At 46.0% G+C, this 21767-nt stretch overlaps 1 protein-coding gene across 21 annotated transcripts in view; it reads right to left on the bottom strand.

The window, feature by feature from the left end:
- LOC129853625 (ankyrin-1-like) overlaps nt 1-21767 on the bottom strand; it is a 192295-nt gene that overhangs the window by 30882 nt on the left and 139646 nt on the right. For 17 of the 21 annotated variants that reach the window (XM_055919851.1, XM_055919862.1, XM_055919863.1 and 14 more), the window contains 25 exons: nt 20285-20383; nt 19465-19650; nt 19233-19331; nt 19024-19122; nt 18805-18903; nt 18482-18679; nt 15994-16092; nt 15779-15877; nt 15550-15648; nt 15103-15300; nt 14892-14990; nt 14677-14775; nt 14393-14590; nt 14183-14281; nt 13405-13503; nt 13159-13257; nt 12941-13033; nt 12658-12730; nt 12355-12375; nt 8389-8485; nt 8113-8191; nt 7844-7959; nt 1136-1360; nt 827-981; nt 463-674 (listed from right to left, as the gene is read on the bottom strand). In XM_055919851.1, the coding sequence (XP_055775826.1) occupies nt 463-674; nt 827-981; nt 1136-1360; nt 7844-7959; nt 8113-8191; nt 8389-8485; nt 12355-12375; nt 12658-12730; nt 12941-13033; nt 13159-13257; nt 13405-13503; nt 14183-14281; nt 14393-14590; nt 14677-14775; nt 14892-14990; nt 15103-15300; nt 15550-15648; nt 15779-15877; nt 15994-16092; nt 18482-18679; nt 18805-18903; nt 19024-19122; nt 19233-19331; nt 19465-19650; nt 20285-20383 (3039 nt within the window). The other 4 variants (XM_055919852.1, XM_055919860.1, XM_055919868.1 and 1 more) reach the window with 3 other exon arrangements.

Genomic DNA, 21767 nt, shown 5'->3' with positions numbered 1-21767 from the left:
CTCTCTCCACTCTGATCATAGCAGGCATGCTGCTAAAGAACACTCACTTTTAACAAAGTCTCTCTGCATTTTCTAACCATGACTATAGCTATAGAATGTAACCACAGTAGTGAATGATGCATTAAGCTTTAGGACACTGGCATGCTCATTTGCAAACATTGGTGACTCGAAGATGCACTTTCAAAACAGCCTCAAATAAACTTTGAAGGTTAAAATGCCCATAGTCAAGTGACTGTACTATGTGTATGTACATAGTACATCTCAGTGTTCGTGTGTAGCACACAGAAAAAAGACACAAATATGCAAATGTTCAACCTCTTGGCAAGGCAAAAATTATTTTAAAGGTGCTGATCAAATTCAAACCAAATCCACATAGCATGCATATAGCATTCTTGGTGATACAGGCAGGCACTAACGATACTGTCTTCCTCCTCCTTCTTCCTCCTCATCCTCCCATCTCACCTGCAGGCCCAGACGGACTCGCTTGGTGACCGCTGTCTCAGGGAACGAAGCCTGGACCAACGGTACCAGTTTACTGGTCAGCTGACCCCCCTCTGGGCCAATCAAATCGCTCTCCTGCTGGACGCGCGACACCACAGCAAAGTAGAGGGGGAAGTCAGTGGAGATGATTCGTCGGATACGCTTCTTCCCAAGCTCCTCCTGGCTCTCCAGCTCTAAAGGAATAAACAGGCAGACCGTAGCAGTCAATGAGAGTGGCTGTTAGTCTTACAGTTCTGATAAGAATGCAATGATGAACACCAAACAGCCTGTTATCAGTGACCGTAATCAGGTCTGACTGAGTTAGTAGAGCTTCTCATTTTACTACCTTCATCCATCCCATTGAGGATAGTCTCCAGCACATCGTCGCCATAGCGATTGCGGTGTTCCTTCCAGACAGAGCCGTTCTCACTCCTCAGCACCACCAGCTCCCGGTCCCCTCGACCCAGAGCAGCAAAGTGAGGGATCTCCACGATCACAGGCCTGGAAGACACAGAAAGTCACAGAGACAATAAGCTCATAATGTAATTATTGGATACCCTCACCGAAGGGTGAACACAATTTTAGTTTTTTTTCTTTCTTCCTGATATCAAAATGTCCTTCCTTCAATACTCTACAGTGTAGGTTTAGTCCTCACCCTAGGAACTGCATGCTGGCTGGGCCCAGTGATATGATACGGCTGGCTAAGCCCTCTCCCTCCACCAGGGGGGGAGGAGTGGTGAGTTTCTGGGGCTTGACCAGACGACAGGTGATCCGTGTGGGGGCGGCACAGGTCCGTGGAGGGATGATGACACGCAGGCCGTTATGTCTGCTGCCTCGCATCGAGCCGCCCCGAGCATCCACCATGAAACTCACCAGGAACCTAACAAAAGACAAGCGTCCCCACATCATTAGACAGCCTACCAATGTTTCTATTTCCGCTCTTGGATAGGGTTGCAAAGTGAGGGTGTATTACTGTAAACTTTCTACATTTACCAGTAAATTACCAGAAATTTGGTAGATTTCAAGGATTTTATGTAATCTATCATAAGACATCTAGTGGCCCTTTTGGGTACTTCATATTATCACAGGTGTCTGTAATTATCTCTGGTCCTCTGTGTGGCCTTATGTAAAATATATAAAATAATTAAACAAGATGATAAAAAAATACACAGTACCAGTCAAAAGTTTGGACACACCTACTCATTCAAGGGTTGTGCTTTATTTTTACTATTTTCTACATTGTAGAATAATAGTGAAGACGTCAACACTATTAAATAACACATATGGAATCATGTAGTAACCAAAAAAGGGTTAAACAAATCTAAATATAGTTTAGATTTTAGATTCATTAAAGTAGCCACCCTTTGTCTTGATGACAGCTTTGCACACTCTTGGCATTCTCTCAGCCAGCTTCAATGCAATCCAACAGTCTTGAAGGAGTTCCCACACATGCTGAGCACTTGTTGGCTGCTTTTCCTTCACTCTATGGTCCGACTCATCCCAAACCAAATCAATTGGGTTGAGGTCGGGTGATTGTGGAGGCCAGGTCATCTGATGCAGCACTCCATCACTTTCCTTCTTGGTCAAATAGCTCTTACACAGCCTGGAGGTGCGTTGGGTCATGTCCAGTTGAAAAATAAATGGTTTTGTTGGAACCAAAAATCTAAAATTTGGACTCATCAGACCAAAGGACAGATTTCCACCGGTATAATGTCCATTGCTCGTGTTCCTTGGCTCAAGCAAGTTCTTATTGGTGTCACGTTCCTGACCTGTTTTCTCTTGTTTTATATGTCTTTATTGGTCAGGGCGTGAGTGTTGGGTGGGCAGTCTATGTTTTCTATTTCTATGTGGGGTTTTGTGTTCGGCCTGGTATGATTCTCAATTAGAGACAGGTGTGTATCGTTTGTCTCTGATTGAGAGTCATACTAAGGCAGCCAGGGTTTCACTGGTGTTTTGTGGGTGTTTGTTTCCTGTGTTAGCGTTTGGGCCACACAGGGCTGTTGCAGGTTAGTCACGTTTGTTGTTTTTGTTAATTTGTAGTGTTTGTTGGTTTGCCATTAAAATCATGAATACCTCCTACTCCGCATCTTGGTCCGATCCATGCTCCTCCTCGTCTGAGGAGGAGAACGACATTGACAGCCGTTACAGAAACACCCACCAAACCAGGACCAAGTGGATTGGAGAAGGACGGCAAGAACCAAAGCAATGGAGAGAAGAGGAATGAACTTGGGAGCAAATATTCAACGGAGAAGGACCCTGGGCTAAGGTGGGAGAGAATCGCCGCTCTCGGGAGGAGAAGGAGGCAGCCACAGCCCAGGAGCGCTGGTATGAGGAGGCAGCACGTAAGAGAGGCTGGAAGCCCGAGAGGCTCACCCAAAAATTTCTTGGGGGGGGCTAAAGGGGAGTGTGGCGAAGCCGGGTTGGTTACCTGAGCCAACTCCCCGGGCTTATCGTGGAGTGAGAGGGCGTCGTACTGGTCAGACACCGTGTTATGCGGTAAAGCGCACGGTGTCCCCAGTACGCGTGCTTAGCCCAGTGCGGGCTATTCCACCTTGCCGCACTGGGAGGGCTAGGTTGGGCATCGAGCCGGATGTCATGAAGCCGGCCCAACGTATCTGGCCTCCAGTACGTCTCCTCGGGCCGGCGTACATGGCACCAGCCTTACAGGTGGTGTCCCCGGTTCGCCTGCATAGCCCAGTGCGGGCTATTCCACCTCGCCGCACTGGCAGGGCTACGGGGACCATTCAACCTGGTAGGGTTGGGGAGGCTCGGTGCTCAAGAGCGCGTGTCCTCCTTCACGGTCCGGTATATCCGGCGCCACCTTCCCGCCCCAGCCCAGTACCACCAGTGCCTACACCACGCACCAGGCTTCCAGTGCATCACCAGAGCCCTGTTCCTCCTCCCCGCACTCGTCCTGAGGTGCGTGCCCTCAGCCCGGTACCTCCAGTTCCGGCACCACGCATCAGGCCTATAGTGCGTCTCAGCCGACCAGAGTCTGCCGTCTGCCCAGCGCCGTCTGAGCCATCCGTCTGCCCAGCGCCGTCTGAGCCATCCGTCTGCCCAGCGCCGTCTGAGCCATCCGTCTGCCCAGCGCCGTCTGAGCCATCCGTCTGCCCAGCGCCGTCTGAGCCATCCGTCTGCCCAGCGCCGTCTGAGCCATCCGTCTGCCCAGCGCCGTCTGAGCCATCCGTCTGCCACGAGCCATTAGAGCCGCCCGTCTGTCCCGAGCCAGTAGAGCCGTCCGTCAGTCAGGAGCTGCCAGAGACGCCCGCCAGTCAGGAGCTGCCAGAGACGCCCGCCAGTCAGGAGCTGCCAGAGACGCCCGCCAGTCAGGAGCTGCCAGAGACGCCCGCCAGTCAGGAGCTGCCAGAGACGCCCGCCAGTCAGGAGCTGCCAGAGACGCCCGCCAGTCAGGAGCTGCCAGAGACGCCCGCCAGTCAGGAGCTGCCCTACAGTCAGGAGCTGCCCTACAGTCATGAGCTGCCCTACAGTCATGAGCTGCCGCCCCTTATCCCGGAGCTGCCGCCCCTTATCCCGGAGCTGCCGCCCCTTATCCCGGAGCTGCCGCCCCTTATCCCGGAGCTGCTGCCCCTTATCCCGGAGCTGGCCCTTATCCCGATGCTGGCCCTTATCCCGATGCTGCCCCTTCATTTAGGTGGGTTGAGTTGGAGGGTGGTCATTGGGAGGGGGATACGGAAGCGGGGAGTGACTATGGTGGGGTGGGGACTTCGCCCAGAGCCTGAGCCACCACCGTGGTCAGATGCCCACCCAGACCCTCCCCTAGACTTTGTGCTGGTGCGCCCGGAGTTCGCACCTTAAGGGGGGGGTTATGTCACGTTCCTGACCTGTTTTCTCTTGTTTTATATGTCTTTATTGGTCAGGGCGTGAGTGTTGGGTGGGCAGTCTATGTTTTCTATTTCTATGTGGGGTTTTGTGTTCGGCCTGGTATGATTCTCAATTAGAGACAGGTGTGTATCGTTTGTCTCTGATTGAGAGTCATACTAAGGCAGCCAGGGTTTCACTGGTGTTTTGTGGGTGTTTGTTTCCTGTGTTAGCGTTTGGGCCACACAGGACTGTTGCAGGTTAGTCACGTTTGTTGTTTTTGTTAATTTGTAGTGTTTGTTGGTTTGCCATTAAAATCATGAATACCTCCTACTCCGCATCTTGGTCCGATCCATGCTCCTCCTCGTCTGAGGAGGAGAACGACATTGACAGCCATTACAATTGGCTTCCTTTTAGTAGTTTTTTTTGCAGCAATTCGACCATAAAGGCCTGATTCACGCAGTCTCCTCTGAACAGTTGATGTTGAGATGTGTCTATTACTTGAACTCTGTGAAGCATTTATTTGTGCTGCAATATCTGAGGTTGGTAACTCTAATGAACGTATCCTCTGCAGAAGAGGTAACTCTGGGTCTTCCTTTCCTGTGGCGGTCCTCATGAGAACTAGTTTCATTATAGCGCTTGATGGTTTTTGCGACTGCACTTGAAGAAACTTTCAAAGTTCTTGACATTTTCCGGATTGATTGACCTTCATGTCTTAAAGTAATGATGGACTGTCGTTTCTCTTTACTTATTTGAGCTGTTCTTGCCATGATATGGACTTGGTACTTTACCAAATAGGGCTATCTTCTGTATACAACCCCTACCTTGTCACAACACGACCGATTGGCTAAAACGCATTAAGACGGTAGGAAATTCCACAAATTAACTTTTAACAAGGCACACCTGTTAATTGAAATACATTCTAGGTGACTACCTCATGAAGCTGGTTGAGAGAATGACAAGAGTGTGCAAAGCTGTCATCTAGGCAAAGGGTGGCTACTTTGAAGAATCTCAAATATAAAATAGATTTTGATTTGTTTACATTTTTTGAGGTTATTACATGATTCCATATGTGTGATTTCATAGTTTTGATGTCTTCACTATTACTCTACAATGTAGAAAATAGTCAAAATAAAGAAAAACACTTGAATGAGTAGGTGTGTCCAAACTTTTGACTTGTATTGTGTATACTGTATACCAACAACTTAGTGAATACCATTGTTTAATATGGGGGTTAAAGTATGAAATATTGATTTCTATATATATCTTTTTTTTTTACTATGTCAATATGTATTTTTTGCAATGTTTTGGCGGCAAACTGGTGGCAGTTGTGAAAAAAAGTCAATAGCTGAACGATTTGCAGAGGTTATAGAAAATAATTCCAGTGTTGATTAGATACAATATATATATGTATATATTTGTTGTATTTTACCCCCTTTTCTCCCCAAATTCGTGATATCCAATTGCAATCCAATTTTGATCTTGTCCCAACGGGCTCGGGAGAGGTGAAGGTTGAGTCATGCGTCCTCTGAAACATGACCCACCAAACCGCCCTTCTTAACACCCGCTCGCTTAACCCGGAACCCAGCTGCACCATTGTCCTGAAGCAAACACCATTCAACTGACGACCGAAGTCTAGACCACAAGGAGACAAGTAAAGTCCCACCGGCCAAACCGTCCCCTAACCCCGATGACGCTGGGCCAATTGTGCGCCGCCCTATGGGACTCCTGGTCACGGCGGGTTGTGACAGCCTGGGATCAAATCCGGGTGTGTCGTGACGCCTCAAGCACTGTGATGCACTCGGGAGGCCTGATTAGATACTTTTATCATTAAATAGGCTATTTCCTCTTGAATCATTTGGTCTATCTATTATAAAATCATGGACAATATGGACACCAATATAAAAAATGAAGGTCAAACTATGCTCTATAGATGGTCATACTAGCAACATGCTATCTGTTCTTAAGCAATTGCTTGCTAAGGTTATTGTTAGGGTTAGGTTTAGAATAAGGGTAAGACCAAAGGTCAGGGTAGGGTAAGGGTTAAGTTTAGGGTTAGGATAAGGTTTGGGATAGGGTTAGTTGAAATTACTAATAGTCTGTAGAGCATCTACAGATGGACTATCCAAATTAAGTGCTACCAAAGGTATACTATATGAATACATTGTTTTAAGTTATTCAAGTACGCAAAAGTATGTGGACACCCCTTCAAATTAGTAGATTTGGATATTTAAGCCACACCAATTCCTGACAGGTGTATAAAATTGAGCACAAAGTCATGCAATCTCCATAGACAAACGTTGACATTACAATGGCCTTACTGAAGAGCTCAGTGACTTTCAACGTGGCACTGTCATAGAATGCCACCTTTCCCACAACTCAGTTCTTCAAATGTATGCCCTGCTAAAACTGCCCCGGTCAACTGTAAGTGCTGTTGTTGTGAAGTGGAAACGTCTAGGAGCAACAACGGCTCAGCCGCAAAGTGGTAGACCACACAAGCTCACAGAACTGGACCGCCAAGTGCTGAAGTGCGTAGCGTGTAAAAATTGTCTGTCCTCGGTTGCAACACTTACTACCAAGTTCCAAATTGCCTCTGGAAGCAATGCCATCACAATAACTGTTCATCGGGAGCTTCATGAAATGGGTTTCAAGCCTAAGATCCCCATGCGCAATGCCAAGTGTCGGCTGGAGTGGTGTAAAGCTTGCCGCCATTGGACTCTGGAGCAGTGGAAACGCATTCTCTGGAGTGAGGAATCACGCTTCACCATCTGGCCGTCCAACGGACGAATCTGGGTTTGGCAGATACCAGGAGAACGCTACCTGCCTGAATGCATAGTGCTAACTGTAAAGTTTGGTGGATGAGGAATAATGGTCTGGGACTGTTTTTCATGGTTCGGGCTATGCCCCTTAGTTCTATTGAAGGGAAATCTTAATGCTATAGCATACAATGACATTCTAGATGATTCTGTGCTTTCAACTTTGTGGCAACAGTTTGGGGAAGGCCCTTTCCTGTTTCAGCACAATGCCCATGTGCCTAAAGTGAGGTCCATACAGAAATGGTTTGTCGAGATCGGTGTGGTAGAATTTGGTTGGCCTGCACAGAGCCCTGACCTCAACCCCTTTGAACACCTTTGGGATGAATTGGAATGTCGACTGCGAGCCAGGCCTAATCGCCCAACATCACTGCCCGCAGCAATGTTCCAAAATCTCGTGTCAATTATTCCCAGAAGAGTGGAGGCTATTATAGCAGCAAAGGGGGGACCAACTCCATATTAATTCCCAATATTTTGGAATGAGATGTTTGACGAGCAGGTGTCCACATAGCTTTGGTCATGTAATGTATAAGTTCCCAAAGTTACGATAGTTTGCCATAGATTTTCTGTTAATTACCAAAATTACTGAAGATTCCGATAACTTTAGTAAATTACTCGTAGCTTTGCAACCCTACTCTTGGATATTGTTTATGGACAACATAAGGCATTTGTCAGTGTAGGGCTACAGGCAGGGGTGGACGGACACACACATTGCTGTGTGTACTGACCCTGTGTGTATGGGGCTGGCCACAGGACTGACGTTGTCAGAGGTCTCTGTAGCTGGACTGCTGGGGATTAGGGAGTCTTCATCGTAATCTTTTTGTAATGGCATTGGAGTGTGTACCTAAAAGACAGGAGAATGGCTCATTGTAGCATTTTACATTTGTACTTTTCTACTCACTCTCCACAGGTTTAGATACACACATGTTCAGTAATGATATAGCAACTATAATGACACCCCCACGTTAGGACAGAACATAACCCGTCTGTTGTGTACCTGCTCCATGTCATGCTCCTTCAGGATGACCGTCTCTGGGGATACACAAGGGATCCTGGGAATGGCAGGCGAGTAGTTACTATTGGAGAGAAGAGCAGAACACGGTGAATAAAGGGAATATTCTTATTCCACTCCACACATCCCAATACTGCTCTAATCCAACCGTTCCCTGTCCTTTACCATTGCATACCCCCCCATCAGCCCCCTCTAACCCCCTCCATCTAGCCCATCCCCTACCCCAGCCAACCCTACACAGTGCCCAGCCCTCTCTCTTACTCCATAGATTTCTTGGGTGACAGGAAATCGTCATCATGGTCCTTTAAGTCATCCATCTTCATGTACCTGGCTCCTTCCGTCCCCAAAAGCTCCTCCCCTTCAGACAACAACAGCAGGGCCAGAGAGAGAGAGAGAACAGACAGTGGTCAGAGGCCCGCCTCCCCCTTTTGTCGGCCTGTAGATCAATTTTCAAAAATGAAAAGAAAAAAAACTTTCTTTGAGAGAAAAAACTGTTGAGAGTTAGGATAGTGGAATAAACAAGGTGCAATTTTGGAATGTGGTTGTGCATCAGCAGTCACTGACAGTCACTCAATCCGCCCGTGTCAGCATTTTTTTTTTTTTTAGATTGGTAAATTAGTATAGCCAGCTATCTAAACTTGTAGTAATCATGGTCGAATTAACGACCAGGGGGGACCCCAATGATTTTGTTAGTCACTCAGATCATATTAAATACTGCAAACATTTCTCTCCACCCTATAGAACATTTGTAGAATTGCATGTAATTTGTAATAAAATTGCTAAATATTCTCTCCGCCCCATGGCAAAATGTGTAAAATTGCAGCAAACTTGCTTCAGTACTACAACAAAAGGCTCTGACTGCCCCTCATGATGTTTTGTGGCCCCCACCCCCATCAAAGTTGCCCATCCCTGGTTTATATAGTAGTTAGGTTGGTGAGTTGAAGGGTTAACGACTACACTCTACACACTGTGCACGTGTTAATGCTTGTCAATGGGAAGAGATTTAGTGAAGCCACGATCACAGAGACTCAAAGGCAGATGGAGCGAAAGGACATGGAGAAAGATAGAAAACAGATGGGGGTTCTTGCACTATGTTCAATATTTATCTCAAATGTGATCTGTCGAAATACTTTTCATCCATTAACTATTTCCAGTAGTTGAATATTTGGAGCACAGCATACAGTATTGGGTATTTACAGTAAAATATCCCAGACTTTCCTAACATCTGGACAGTTCCAATGGCCCAACACGAACTGAGTCTAAAACAGGACAATGTCACAACAGCCATGTCCATGTCCATTGGGACAGCCATGTCCACATCAACATGGACCTAATCTGGCTGGATTAAATTGATTTAAACAGGGTTGAGAGGGGTTTTTCTCTCCCTCTGGGAGTCCTGGCTGAGGGACATTCTTGTATGAAAAAACACAGAGTACATAAAAATACATATACTATGTACAGTAGGTACTTCACCACACACAATAGACTGGCATGGCGGATACACAAAACACTCTATCTATATTCACTTTATTATGTTCTCTTATCTGTTTTCCTCTACTCATCTAAGTTTCTTCCAGGAAGTGGCAGGTTATAGTTACTTACCCCCTCAAATCCTGAGCTAACTGGAGAGAAGTCACCAGCGCCAAACACAATTGTTCCGTTAATGCATGTGCTTGTGTCTGTATCAGCACGAGAGGTGTTAGGGTTGTTTTCAGTGAGTGTTTGAGTGGGTGCCTGGATGTGGTCCGGAGCCAAATCAATGGTGAGGGCCTAATAACCATAGAGTCTATATGTTTCCACAGGTTTAAAACTCACCTCCCCTTCTGTGTTGCCACACCTTTAATGAGTGGGTATGTGTCAGATGTTGTGAAAATCAGAAGTGTAAAGTATGTGTGTGTGTGTGTGTGTGTGTGTGTGTGAGAGGAATATGCCTTTATGTTCCATAATTTGAGTAAGTGATCTGTGTCTTTAAGACAGCAAATAAGCTCTTTTCTAAATTTAGACCAACGGTGACAATCTGTCAGTTAAATTATCAGGGAGCTAAAAATATAAGGGTGTGACTTCCTCTGACATCATAGTCAAGGTGTTGTAACGTTTACACGTTGACCTTTACTGGTTGATAAAACACCCGTGGGACTTTGAAGACTTTTGTGCAAAACCGTTTTTGTCGCTGTCACGTTCCTGACCTATTTCTGTTAGTTTATGTGTGTTAGTTGGTCAGGACGTGAGGTTGGGTGGGCATTCTATGTTTTCTGTTTCTGTGTTGGTTTTGGGTTGCCTGGTATGGCTCTTAATTAGAGGCAGGTGTTTGGCGTTCCTCTAATTAAGAGTCATATTTAGGTAGGCGTTGTCACAGTGTTCGTTGTGGGTGATTGTCTTCCGTGTCTGTGTCTGTACACCACGCGGGACTGTTTACGGTTTGTTCGGTTTGTGTAGCCTATGTTCCTATTCGTGCGTTTTCTTGTTTTATGTAAGTACGTCGTCTAGGTCTGTCTACACCGTTTGTTGTTTTTGTTAGTTTAATCAAGTTCGTGTTTCGTTAATAAAATATGTCTTTTCACTACGCTGCGCCTTGGTTCCCTCAATACTCCTCCTCTTCCGAAGATGAAGAGGAGGAGGACTGCCGTTACAGTCGCACCATTACTTTGTTCTCATTGCCTCACAGTATATGGACACCACTGCAAACACACACAGCACACACGTCTTTAAACACTACAGAAACAGACTATACAAATGACGGCGGATGTAGTGGGTCACAATGGAGGAACATTGATAAACACATCACAACAACAAGACAGCAATAGCCAGATAACACCATCAACATCTTGGAATGTTGATACAGTAACATCTTGGATGTTGATACAGTAACATCTTGGAATGTTGATACAGTAACATCTTGGATGTTGATACAGTAACATCTTGGAATGTTGATACAGTACAGTAACATCTTGGATGTTGATACAGTACAGTAACATCTTGGATGTTGATACAGTACAGTAACATCTTGGAATGTTGATACAGTACAGTAACATCTTGGATGTTGATACAGTACAGTAACATCTTGGAATGTTGATACAGTACAGTAACATCTTGGATGTTGATACAGTACAGTAACATCTTGGAATGTTGATACAGTAACATCTTGGATGTTGATACAGTACAGTAACATCTTGGAATGTTGATAAAATAACATCTTGGATGTTGATACAGTACAGTAGCTTTCGCACATTTTTTAACCAGATAATTCAATTTTCACCTTGATTAAAAAATCGTAGTGAATGGTTTGATACACTTAATGGGTTAGTGTACAACCTCCACTACAGGGCTTTTCTCTTACAGTACAGTAGACTGTGCTGTTTCACCCAGTAGGCTGGTGAGGACAGCCACCCCCAGCCTCCAGCCCCCAGCCTCCAGCCCCCAGCCCCCAGCCTCCAACCCCAGTGACATGGAGAGAGATAGAATACATCTGATCTTGGGTGTTAGTGACTGAGAGTCAGGTCTATGTTACTGGAGGGATAAAGAAAGGTTATAGACATGGAGCCATGAAATGGATGCACCACAGTGAGCATCAGGAGACAGAGAAAGTCGCAAAAGGACCAAGTGGAAAAGAAGAGAGGCGGAGAGAAAGAGAGGCGGAGAGAAAGAGAGGCGGAGAGAAAGAGAGGCGGAGAGAAAGAGAGGCGCAGAGAAAGAGAGGCGGAGAGAAAGAGAGGCAGAGAGAAAGAGAGGCGGAGAGAAAGAGAGGCGGAGAGAAAGAGAGGCAGAGAAAGAGAGGCGGAGAGAAAGAGAGGCAGAGAAAGAGAGGTGGAGAGAAAGAGAGGCAGAGAAAGAGAGGCGGAGAGAAAGAGAGGCGGAGAGAAAGAGAGGCAGAGAAAGAGAGGCGGAGAGAAAGAGAGGCAGAGAAAGAGAGGTGGAGAGAAAGAGAGGCAGAGAAAGAGAGGCAGAGAGAAAGAGAGGCGGAGAGAAAGAGAGGCGGAGAGAAAGAGAGGCGGAGAGAAAGAGAGGCGGAGAGAAAGAGAGGCGGAGAGAAAGAGAGGCGGAGAGAAAGAGAGGCAGAGAAAGAGAGGTAGAGAGAAAGAGAGGCAGGCAGAGAGAAAGAGAGGCGGAAAGAAAGAGAGGCGGAGAGAAAGAGAGGCAGAGAAAAACATCACAAGCTTGAAATGGAGCCACACACTCTAAGATGACCTATGAGCACCGCACAGAGAAGAGAGAAGGAGACAGTCATACCTATAGTTAGCTGTGTAATTCCTAAAAAACAATCAAAAGAGGCATATTTTAGGAGGCTGTGCACAGTTACAAATCATTTATAATAAGTCTATTCAAACTGTTCAGATTTTTTTTTTATAGAATGGACTGGCAACTAATTGTGCCATAAAATATAACGAGGTATTTGTATAGCTATAATCTCACTATTAATAAGAAATGAAAGTTCAATACATCTTCTATCTGGCCAAAAGGAGGAGAAAGTGTATTCAGGACTGAATCTGTCTTCTTGTGTTCTGTCTGTAATGTATTGTAAGTGTTGTGTACCTTCATCCTCTGATACGTCCAATATCTCATCCACTGTTTCTGGGAAACTCATACGGTGTTTCTCTGTGGTGGTCTGAGGGAGAGAATGGCAGAAGAGAGAGAAGAGAGACAGGTTAAAGACTGAATAAAGAGCAGCATAGAAGGATTAAAAACTACTCAACAATGTATATAATGTCCGCATCGAGAGGGACATAGAAAGCATTAGTGGAAGATATTTGACAACACCAAAAAGTACTTCTAAACAGACTCAGATGATCAACAGTGGTACTTCTTTACTCCTCACCATGGAAACCGTCTCCTCGGTAACCAGTTTGAGAACGTCGATTACAGAGATGTACCCCAACCGCTTGGCGATGGACAGGGCTGACGTACCGTTCTAACAGAGAGAGAGAGAGAGAGGAGATAGACTGAAAGAGAGTTGTTGAACAGATGATGGAGTGCTGGAGGAGGATGATGGATGAGGTGGAGGACTGAAAGGGAGTGAAAGGTAGTGGTGCGTACAGTAGCAACCTCGTTCGGCTGGGCTCCATGTTTGAGCAGTAAGGTAACGATGTCTGTGTGACCCTGTTGGGCTGCCTGGTGCAGGGCAGTGTAACCGACCTGAGGGACAGAGACACAATCATTAACATACTGATCAGACAATGAAAATAATCACATCACATAGCCAGTTCAAACTACTGCGCTTTACGGTTAACAATGCATTTGGGGTAAGTGTAGTTCCATTGGCATCCAGAGGGAGGTGCTCACCTTAGTCTTGCTGTTGACATTGGCCTGCTGCTGCAGGAGGAACTTCACCATCTTTACATTGCCATAGTGACAGGCAACATGGAGAGGGGTGTATCCCATCTGAAACAGAGACATGACGTGGGACAGAAACAGAGTATCGACACCATCAGTATCAAATACAACCAGCACACACTAACAACTGGATAGCTATCTAAACACTAGGTCATATTAACAAATTCAACACATACACACTACAAGCTCTGCGGTTGATACACTGAGTTTTCGGGTAATGTTGTCTAGTGAACCACGGAGGCTCATGCTCTGAGGGTAGTTGGGTGTTGTTTATTATTATTATTGATGTTGGTATCATAACCCTGAGCCAGGAGAAGCAGTCAGTGGCTATTTATACCAAGGAGAGGAAAGGTCAAGTCTCAGACACTCTATCTGCCATGGAGCCCCCATCGTTCATCATGTAGCACTGTTACCATAATGACCTTGCATTAACATTCCCTGAATTTAAGATTAGCCTCAGATAACAAACTGTAACAGTGTGCATGTCATGATGAGGTAGGGGTGTGTACTTCAGACCAACTCTCTACAACCTGGCACAAAGGGGCAGATTTCATGTATGATAGAATGCAATTATCTACTGCAATATCCTATCATCTACTGAGATGCTCTAACAATTAAAAGTGTTAACATAGTCCTGATGTACAGTATATGTCACTGGAAGCTGTTGATCAATGATACTGTTGTGTCCCTCGCCTTGTCCCAGAGGTCAACAGGAGTGTGGTCTTACCCGTGTGGCAGCATACACTGATGCCCCCTGCTTAGCCAGGATATCCGCGATGCCCACGTGGCCTTCCTGTGCCACCAGGTGGAGAGGAGTCAGTCCACTCTGAGGGGAGAGGAGTCAGGTGCAAAGATAAGGCATCTTGTTGTAGCAGAACTAACAGCGCTCACCCAAATAATCCTAACTCCTTCCATGTATCCGTCCCTGAGGCCTCACCTTGTTCCCTAGGTTGACGTTGGCCTGTTTGGAGATGAGCAGGGCGACCATGTCAGGCCGGCCCTCCTGAGCAGCCAGGTGGAGGGGCGTGACCCCCTGGAGGGACTCGGCGTTGGCCGAGGCACCGTACTGCAGCAGGCTGCTAGCAACCTCCACCTGGTTCTGCTTCGATGCTATGTGGAGAGGGGTGTAGCCATTCTAAAACAGAGAACCAAACAGGTATTAGTGTATAGTACAATTATATTTGTGTGTGTGTGTGTGTGTGTGTTTGTCTGGTCTCTCACCCTAGCTGCACTATGTGGGGAGCCTCCTTTGCTGACCAGCAGGTTAACCACGTCCAGGTTGTCATGATGGACAGCCACATGAAGAGAAGTCAGACCATTCTGAAGGTAAAGGAGACACACACATATAATAGCATCCTTCAATCTCAAAATACCTTTTGGCCATTCCCTCCACACACCCCTGTTCTTCCCTCCTCCCTGTGTTTTACAACCCTCACCTTGCCAGCAGCGTTAGGGTTGCCCCCTCTCTCCAGCAGCAGCTCTGCCACGTCCACTTTGCCATATTTAGAAGCCACATGGAGAGGAGTGAAGCCTTTCTGCAGAGACATCCCAGATAGAGATAGAGAGACATCGGGGAGAGACCACAGGCCCACATAGAGAAACATCCAGAGAGATTAGAGTGTGTGGGCATCGGACAAAATACTGTACCTTGGTCATCTTGGTCTGCTGTGCCTCCATGTCCAGTAAGATGCGTGTGGTCTGAGCGTGTCCCTCGCGGGCAGCGATGTGGAGGGGTGTGTGTCCGGACGTGGTGGTGGAGTTGGGGTTGGCCTTGTGCTCCAGCAGCAGCTTAACCAGCTCCTTGTGGCCCATCCGACACGCACAGTGGAGTGGTGTCTGGTCATCCTGGACAGGGTGGGGTGGAGGACAGGAGAGAGGGAGGAGAGGTACAGACATATGGTGTTGGTAGTCATGTGGGGAACTAGCAAGTGAAATTAATGTTTTTCTGATTGTGTGTGTGTGTGTGTGTGTGTGTGTGTGTGTGTGTGTGTGTGTGTGTGTGTGTGTGTGTGTGTGTGTGTGTGTGTGTGTGTGTGTGTGTGTGTGTGTGTGTGTGTGTGTGTGTGTGTGTGTGTGCGCGTGTGTAGTCATTACCTTGGCCTTGGCGTCTACTGGCGCTGCATTGGTCAGTAAGAACTCTGCCACCTCATAGTGTCCTGCTCTACATGCCATGTGGAGAGGAGTCTCCACTTTCTGCTCACACACAATCAGAGAAACACAAATGTGTAAATAGTGTAAGTCCATAACACAGAAGCATTGTGAAAAGGGGCCAGAGGAGCTGGTGCAGTCAGGGATGAGGTGGATGGATGGGGAGGGGACTCACCACATTGGAAGCACTGGGAGAAGCTCCCTTCTGTACCAGGATGGTGACTATTTTGCGGTGGCCCATGAACGAGGCCACATGTAAAGGAGTAAGGCCAGACTGGGGAGAGAAAAAACAGAAAATGAAACAATCATCCCTCTCTCCTTGGCAGAATCCCTCTCTTATCTCTCCCTAGCATACATTCCATATCTTTCTCTCGCCCCAATCTCTCTCACCTCCGTCACAGCCTCTAGGGAAGCAGAGTGTTTCAGCAAGAGGTCCATCACGCGCATATGGTTCTTCTTGCAGGCGATGTGAAGTGGAGTGAAACCATTCTGAGGACACAACAGCTGGGTCACTAAGGCACACCACCTCAACACAGCTGCACACTGAAGGTGTGTGTGTGTATGTGTGTGTATGCGTATATGTGTGTGTGTGTGTGTGTGTGTGTAATGAATACATAGTACTGTATATACAGTTGAAGTCGGAAGTTTACTTACAGTTAGGTTGGAATCATTAAAACTCGTTTTTTAACCACTCCACAAATTTCTTGTTAACAAACTACAGTTTTGGCATGTCGGTTTGGACATCTACTTTGTGCATGACACAAGTAACTTTTCCAACAATTGTTTACAGACAGACTATTTCACTTATAATTGCCTGTATCACAATTCGACTGGGCCTGTATCACAATTCGAGTGGGTTTTATGTAAACTTCCGACTTCAACTGTACCTACCTACAATTGAAGTCGAAAGTTTACATACACCTTAGCCAAATACATTTAAACTCAGTTTTTCACAATTCCTGACATTTAATCCTAGTAAAAATTCCCTATCTTTAGTCAGTTAAGATCAACACTTTATTTTAAGAATGTGAAATGTCAGAATAATACTAGAGAGAATGATTTACTTCAGCTTTTATTTCTTTCATCACATTTCCAGTGGGTCAGAAGTTTACAAACACTCAATTAGTATTTGGTAGCATTGTCTTTAAATTGTTTAACTTGGGTCAAACGTTTCAGGTAGCCTTCCACAAGCTTCCCACAATAAGTTGGGTGAATTTTGGCCCATTCCTCCTGACAGAGCTGGTGTAACTGAGTCAGGTTTGTAGGCCTCCTTGCTCGCACAAGCTTTTTCAGTTCTGCCCACAAATGTTCTATAGGATTGAGGTCAAGGCATTGTGATGGCCACTCCAATACCTTGACTTTGTTGTCCTTAAGCCATTTTGCCACAACTTTGGAAGTATGCTTGTGGTCATTGTTCATTTGGAAGACCCATTTGCGACCAAGCTTTAACTTCCTGACTGATGTCTTGAGATGTTGCTTCAATATATCCACATAATTTTCCTTCCTCATGATGCCATTTATTATGTGAAGTGCACCAGTCCCTCCTGCAGCAAAGCACCCCCACAACATGATGCTGCCACCACCGTGCTTCACGGTTGGGATGGTGTTCTTCGGGAAAGCCTCCCCCTTTTTCCTCCAAACGTAATGGTCATTATGGCCAAACAGTTCTATTTTTGTTTCATCAGAACAGAGGACATTTTTCTGAAAAGTACGATCTTTGTCCCCATGTGCAGTTTCAAACCGTGGCTTTTTTTGGGCGGTTCTGGAGCAGTGGCTTCTTCCTTGCTGAGCGCCCTTTCAGGTTATGTCGATATAGGACTCGCTTTACTGTAGATTTATCACGTCCTAACCATAGAGAGCCTTTATTTTCTATGGTGGAGTAGGTCAGGGCGTGACTGGGGGGTGTTCTAGTTTATTATTTCTATGTGGGGTTCTAGTTTTAATTTTCTATGTTGGTGATTTGTATGATTACCAATTAGAGGCAGCTGGTAATCGTTGTCTCTAATTGGGTATCATATTTAAGTAGTGTTTGTTCCCACCTGTGTTTTGTGGGATATTGAATTTTGTATTTTGAGTTAGTGCATGTGCGCACCTCTGTAGTCACGGTTCGTTGTTTGTTTTTGTTTGATAGTTTCACTTTAATAAATTATGTGGGACTTTAATCACGCTGCGCCTTGGTCCGTCTCTACAAATGATCGTGACAGGATATAGATACTTTTGTACCTGTTTCCTCCAGCACCTTCAAAAGTTCCTTTGCTGTTCTGGGATTGATTTGCACATTTCGCACCAAAGAACGTTCATCTCCTGAGCGCTATGACAACTGCGTGGTCCCATGGTTTTTATACTTGCATACTATTGTTTGTACAGATGAACGTGGTACCTTCAGGCATTTGGAAATTGCTCCCAAGGATGAACCAGACTTGTGGAGGTCTACCATAATTTTTCTGAGGTCTTGGCTGATTTCTTTTGATTTTCCCATGATGTCAAGCAAAGAGGCACTGAGTTTGAAGGTAGGCCTTGAAATACATCCACAGGTAAACCTCCAATTGACTAAAATGATGTAAATTAGCCTAACAGAAGCTTCTAAAGCCATGACATAACTTTCTGTAATTTTCCAAGCTGTTTAAAGGCATAGTCAACTTAGTGTATGCAAACTTCTGACCCAGTGGAATTGTGATACAGTGAAATAATCTGTCTGTAAACAATTGTTGGAAAAATTACTTGTGTCATGCACACAGTAGATGTCCTAACCGACTTGTTAACAAACTATAGTTTTCACAAGAAATTTGCGGAGTGGTTGAAAAACGAGTTTTAATGATTGCAACCTAAGTGTATGTAAACTTCCGACTTCATCTGTACGTAGGATTGTAGTACTGACCAGTGCACGGGAGTTGGGTTTGGCTCCCTTGTCCAGCAGCACTTTGGCCATGCGGTGGTGCCCACAGTGGGCCGCCACATGCAGGGGGGTCAGGTGGTCCAGTGTGATGTCATCAATTGCAGCATTGTATTGCATTAGTTGCCTCACACAGTCCATGTGGTCCCCCTGTGCTGACATGTGGATGGGAGACAGGCCGTTCTGTAGGAGAGTGGGGGGGGAAGAGAGAGGGATGATGCAATCCATTACTTATTATGTTGTGTGCATGCAGTATTTGAGCACAACTGTCCAGGGATTAGGCCTTGGTGGATTAGCGTTAGGTGTACCTTGGTCTTGGCCTGGATGGGAGCCCCTTGGTCCAACAGGATCTCAATGATCCTCACATGTCCATTCCTGGCAGCACAGTGCAGTGGAGTCAACTCATCCTGGAGCGAGAGAGAGAGGACAGTTATTCACTGGTCTAGGGCAATATAGTATCATTTGTGTAACAGGACAGGGCTTGACACTAGAGACTAGAGAGAGACAAAGGGGATGCAGTACAGTACCTTGGTCTTGGCATCAATCTGTGCTCCTCGGTCCAGCAGGAGTCGTACCATGATCACATTCCCCCTCCTGGATGCGATGTGCAAAGGTGTGATGCCATTCTAGAGAGAATTGCAGAGGAGATAAGCAGTAAGACCAGGAAGAGACCCGTTGCGGGACTGGTAACAATACAATGTGTCAGTGATGCTAGGGCAGAGGGAAACAGACTTACCTTAGGGGTGAAGTTGACATTGGCTCCTCTGTTGAGCAACAGTTGGGCTACACTCAGGTTCTCGTAGTGTGCAGCGATATGAAGCGGTGTGAAACCTGTCTGTAGGGACACACAGGAGACCAGAGCTCTTATACTGAAGGCCTTGACGTGTTCTAATTTGTAAGTAACGTCTCCTCCACTCGCTCTGGGACACACTAAACTAAGTGAAGACAAACACACGGTGAGTACCTACCTTGCTCAGGACGTCTGCGTTGGGGTCGTTCTGTAGAAGCACAGCAGCTGTGCGCGTGTCATCGTTCCGCGCTGCTATGTGCAGTGCGGGGAGGCGAACTTTGCCCTTGGTGCCGTAATTGATGAGCAGGGCCACAACGTTCTCATGTCCCTGCTGAAGAGCCACGGCGAGAGGGGTAAAGCCATCCTGACAGAAGAGAGAGAAGCGGAGACAGAGGCGAAGAAAGGTTTAGTGACCCAGAGAGACAGATGGGGAAGGGAAGGACAGTGAGAGTCAAAAGGGTTGATAAGCGGTACAGGGAATACTACAGGAGGTGTGTTGTAAAGTTCGAAAATGAATCATTTCCTGCTTAAACCTTCCTGATTCTGGGAATGTTCCAACCTGGATTCCTGAAAAATCAGGGAATTTGGTGAAAGTTAAAAAAAAAATGTTTTACCCCTTTTTCTCCCCAATTGGTAGTTACAGTCTTGTCCCATTGCTGCAACTCCCCTACGGACTCGGAGAGGTGAAGGTCGAGAACCATTCGTCCTCCAAAACATGGTATACTTCAGCTTGCAGGCGCCGGCCAGCCACAAGGAGTCACTAGAGCACGATGGAACAAGGAGATACTGGCTTGCCAAACCCTCCCCTAACCCTGACGACGCTGAGCCAATTGTGCGCCGCCTCATGGGTCTTCCGGTCACGTCCAGCAGTCACACAGCCTGGGATCAAACCCGGGGCTGTTGTGACACCTCAAGCACTGTGATGTAGTACCTTAGACCCCTGCAGCACTCGGGAGGCCCTGCATTTTGCAACCCTGAATCTGCTGATTGGCTGTTACCTCAGTAGGAATGCTTTGATTGGCCCCGTTCTCCAAAAGGAACTTCACAACTTCTAGATGATTCTCTTGTGCGGCCATGTAGAGCGGAGTGAAGCCCTTCTGTTACAGACAGACACACACATGGACACATACACACAGGAAGGAGCACAACACAGCAGCAACACACACACACACACACACACACACACACACACACACACACACACACACACACACACACACACACACACACACACACACACACACACACACACACACACACACACACACACACACACACACACACACACACACACACACACACACAGAGGAAGCACAAGCACACAGAAAGACAAGAAGGCAGACAGATATTAACAGAGTTGCATTTAGCTAATACACTCTTAGAAAAGAGGGTTCCAAAAGGGTTCTTCGGCTGTCTCCATGGGAGAACCCTTTTTGGTTCCACGTAGGACCCTTTTGGTTCCAGGTAGAACCCAAAAGATTTCTACCTGGAACCAAAAGGGTCCTACGTGGAACCAAAAAGGGTTCTGCAAAGGGTTTTCCTATGGGGAACCCTTTTAGGTTAGAGTGAGACCCTTTTTTCTAAGAGTGTACGATGGCCTGACATCATGTTTCAATCGGGAGTTGGGCCAAATGCAGGAGCTTATGCACACCCAAAAATGTTAGTAGAGGTGCTGACTAACGGAATAGTAAACTGAAACTGTGTAAAAATAAAGAAAGTTGCACACTATAAATGCTCCCAACAAATTCATGAGCATATATACAGTAGAGTGTGTGACTTTCTTTCTTTATTTTTACTCAATCAGGGTTGGGGTCAATTCTGAAGTGTATTGAAAATAGCTCTCTTTAATTAGGGATCCTAGCGCCAAAGGTGCAGGAACCATATTGCTTTTGTTAGTGTTCTTCTTTGTGCATTTTTCCTTTTGGTCAATATCTCAACAACACATGGGTAAAATGTTGTAGAATTTGGCAGGATGGTTGAACTCATCATGCGTACCTATGATGCACTCATTGGCCCCTAGGTAATGTAGCACTACAGTTAATTAAAAACCATGCACACATTCAAAACACATTCAAAACATTTGCCCAAACTATCAAATCCAACTCGTACAGGTGATTGACAACATGTCCCTGAAGATATGTACAAAGTTTAGTGTTGATATCTTAAAATATGATGGGAAACACAGGTCATATGACTTTGACCAAAAAAGTGCTAGTGTAATGCTAATGCTAAAATGATTTAACATTTCTTCTTCACATGAACCACAACTCAGATTCACTGAATATTTGATATGTAGAATCTCCGAACTAGACCCTAGCTAAATTGCTAAGGAAAATGTGTTGTGGTTAAAGATGGCCTTTACTGAGGCGCTACTGTGAACTGAAGGCTATAACTATTGAACCATAGGACTTAGGGGAATGGAATTTGGTAAACATGAAGTTGGAAGGGACAGTAGTCTAGGGCAGTAGCATGGTAGCATGT

Source organism: Salvelinus fontinalis, chromosome 4 (genome assembly GCF_029448725.1).
Source record: "Salvelinus fontinalis isolate EN_2023a chromosome 4, ASM2944872v1, whole genome shotgun sequence".
Taxonomy (NCBI): domain Eukaryota; kingdom Metazoa; phylum Chordata; class Actinopteri; order Salmoniformes; family Salmonidae; genus Salvelinus; species Salvelinus fontinalis.
The sequence above is the reverse complement of the archived record's forward strand: the minus strand, read 5'-3'. Positions and strand labels throughout refer to the sequence as shown.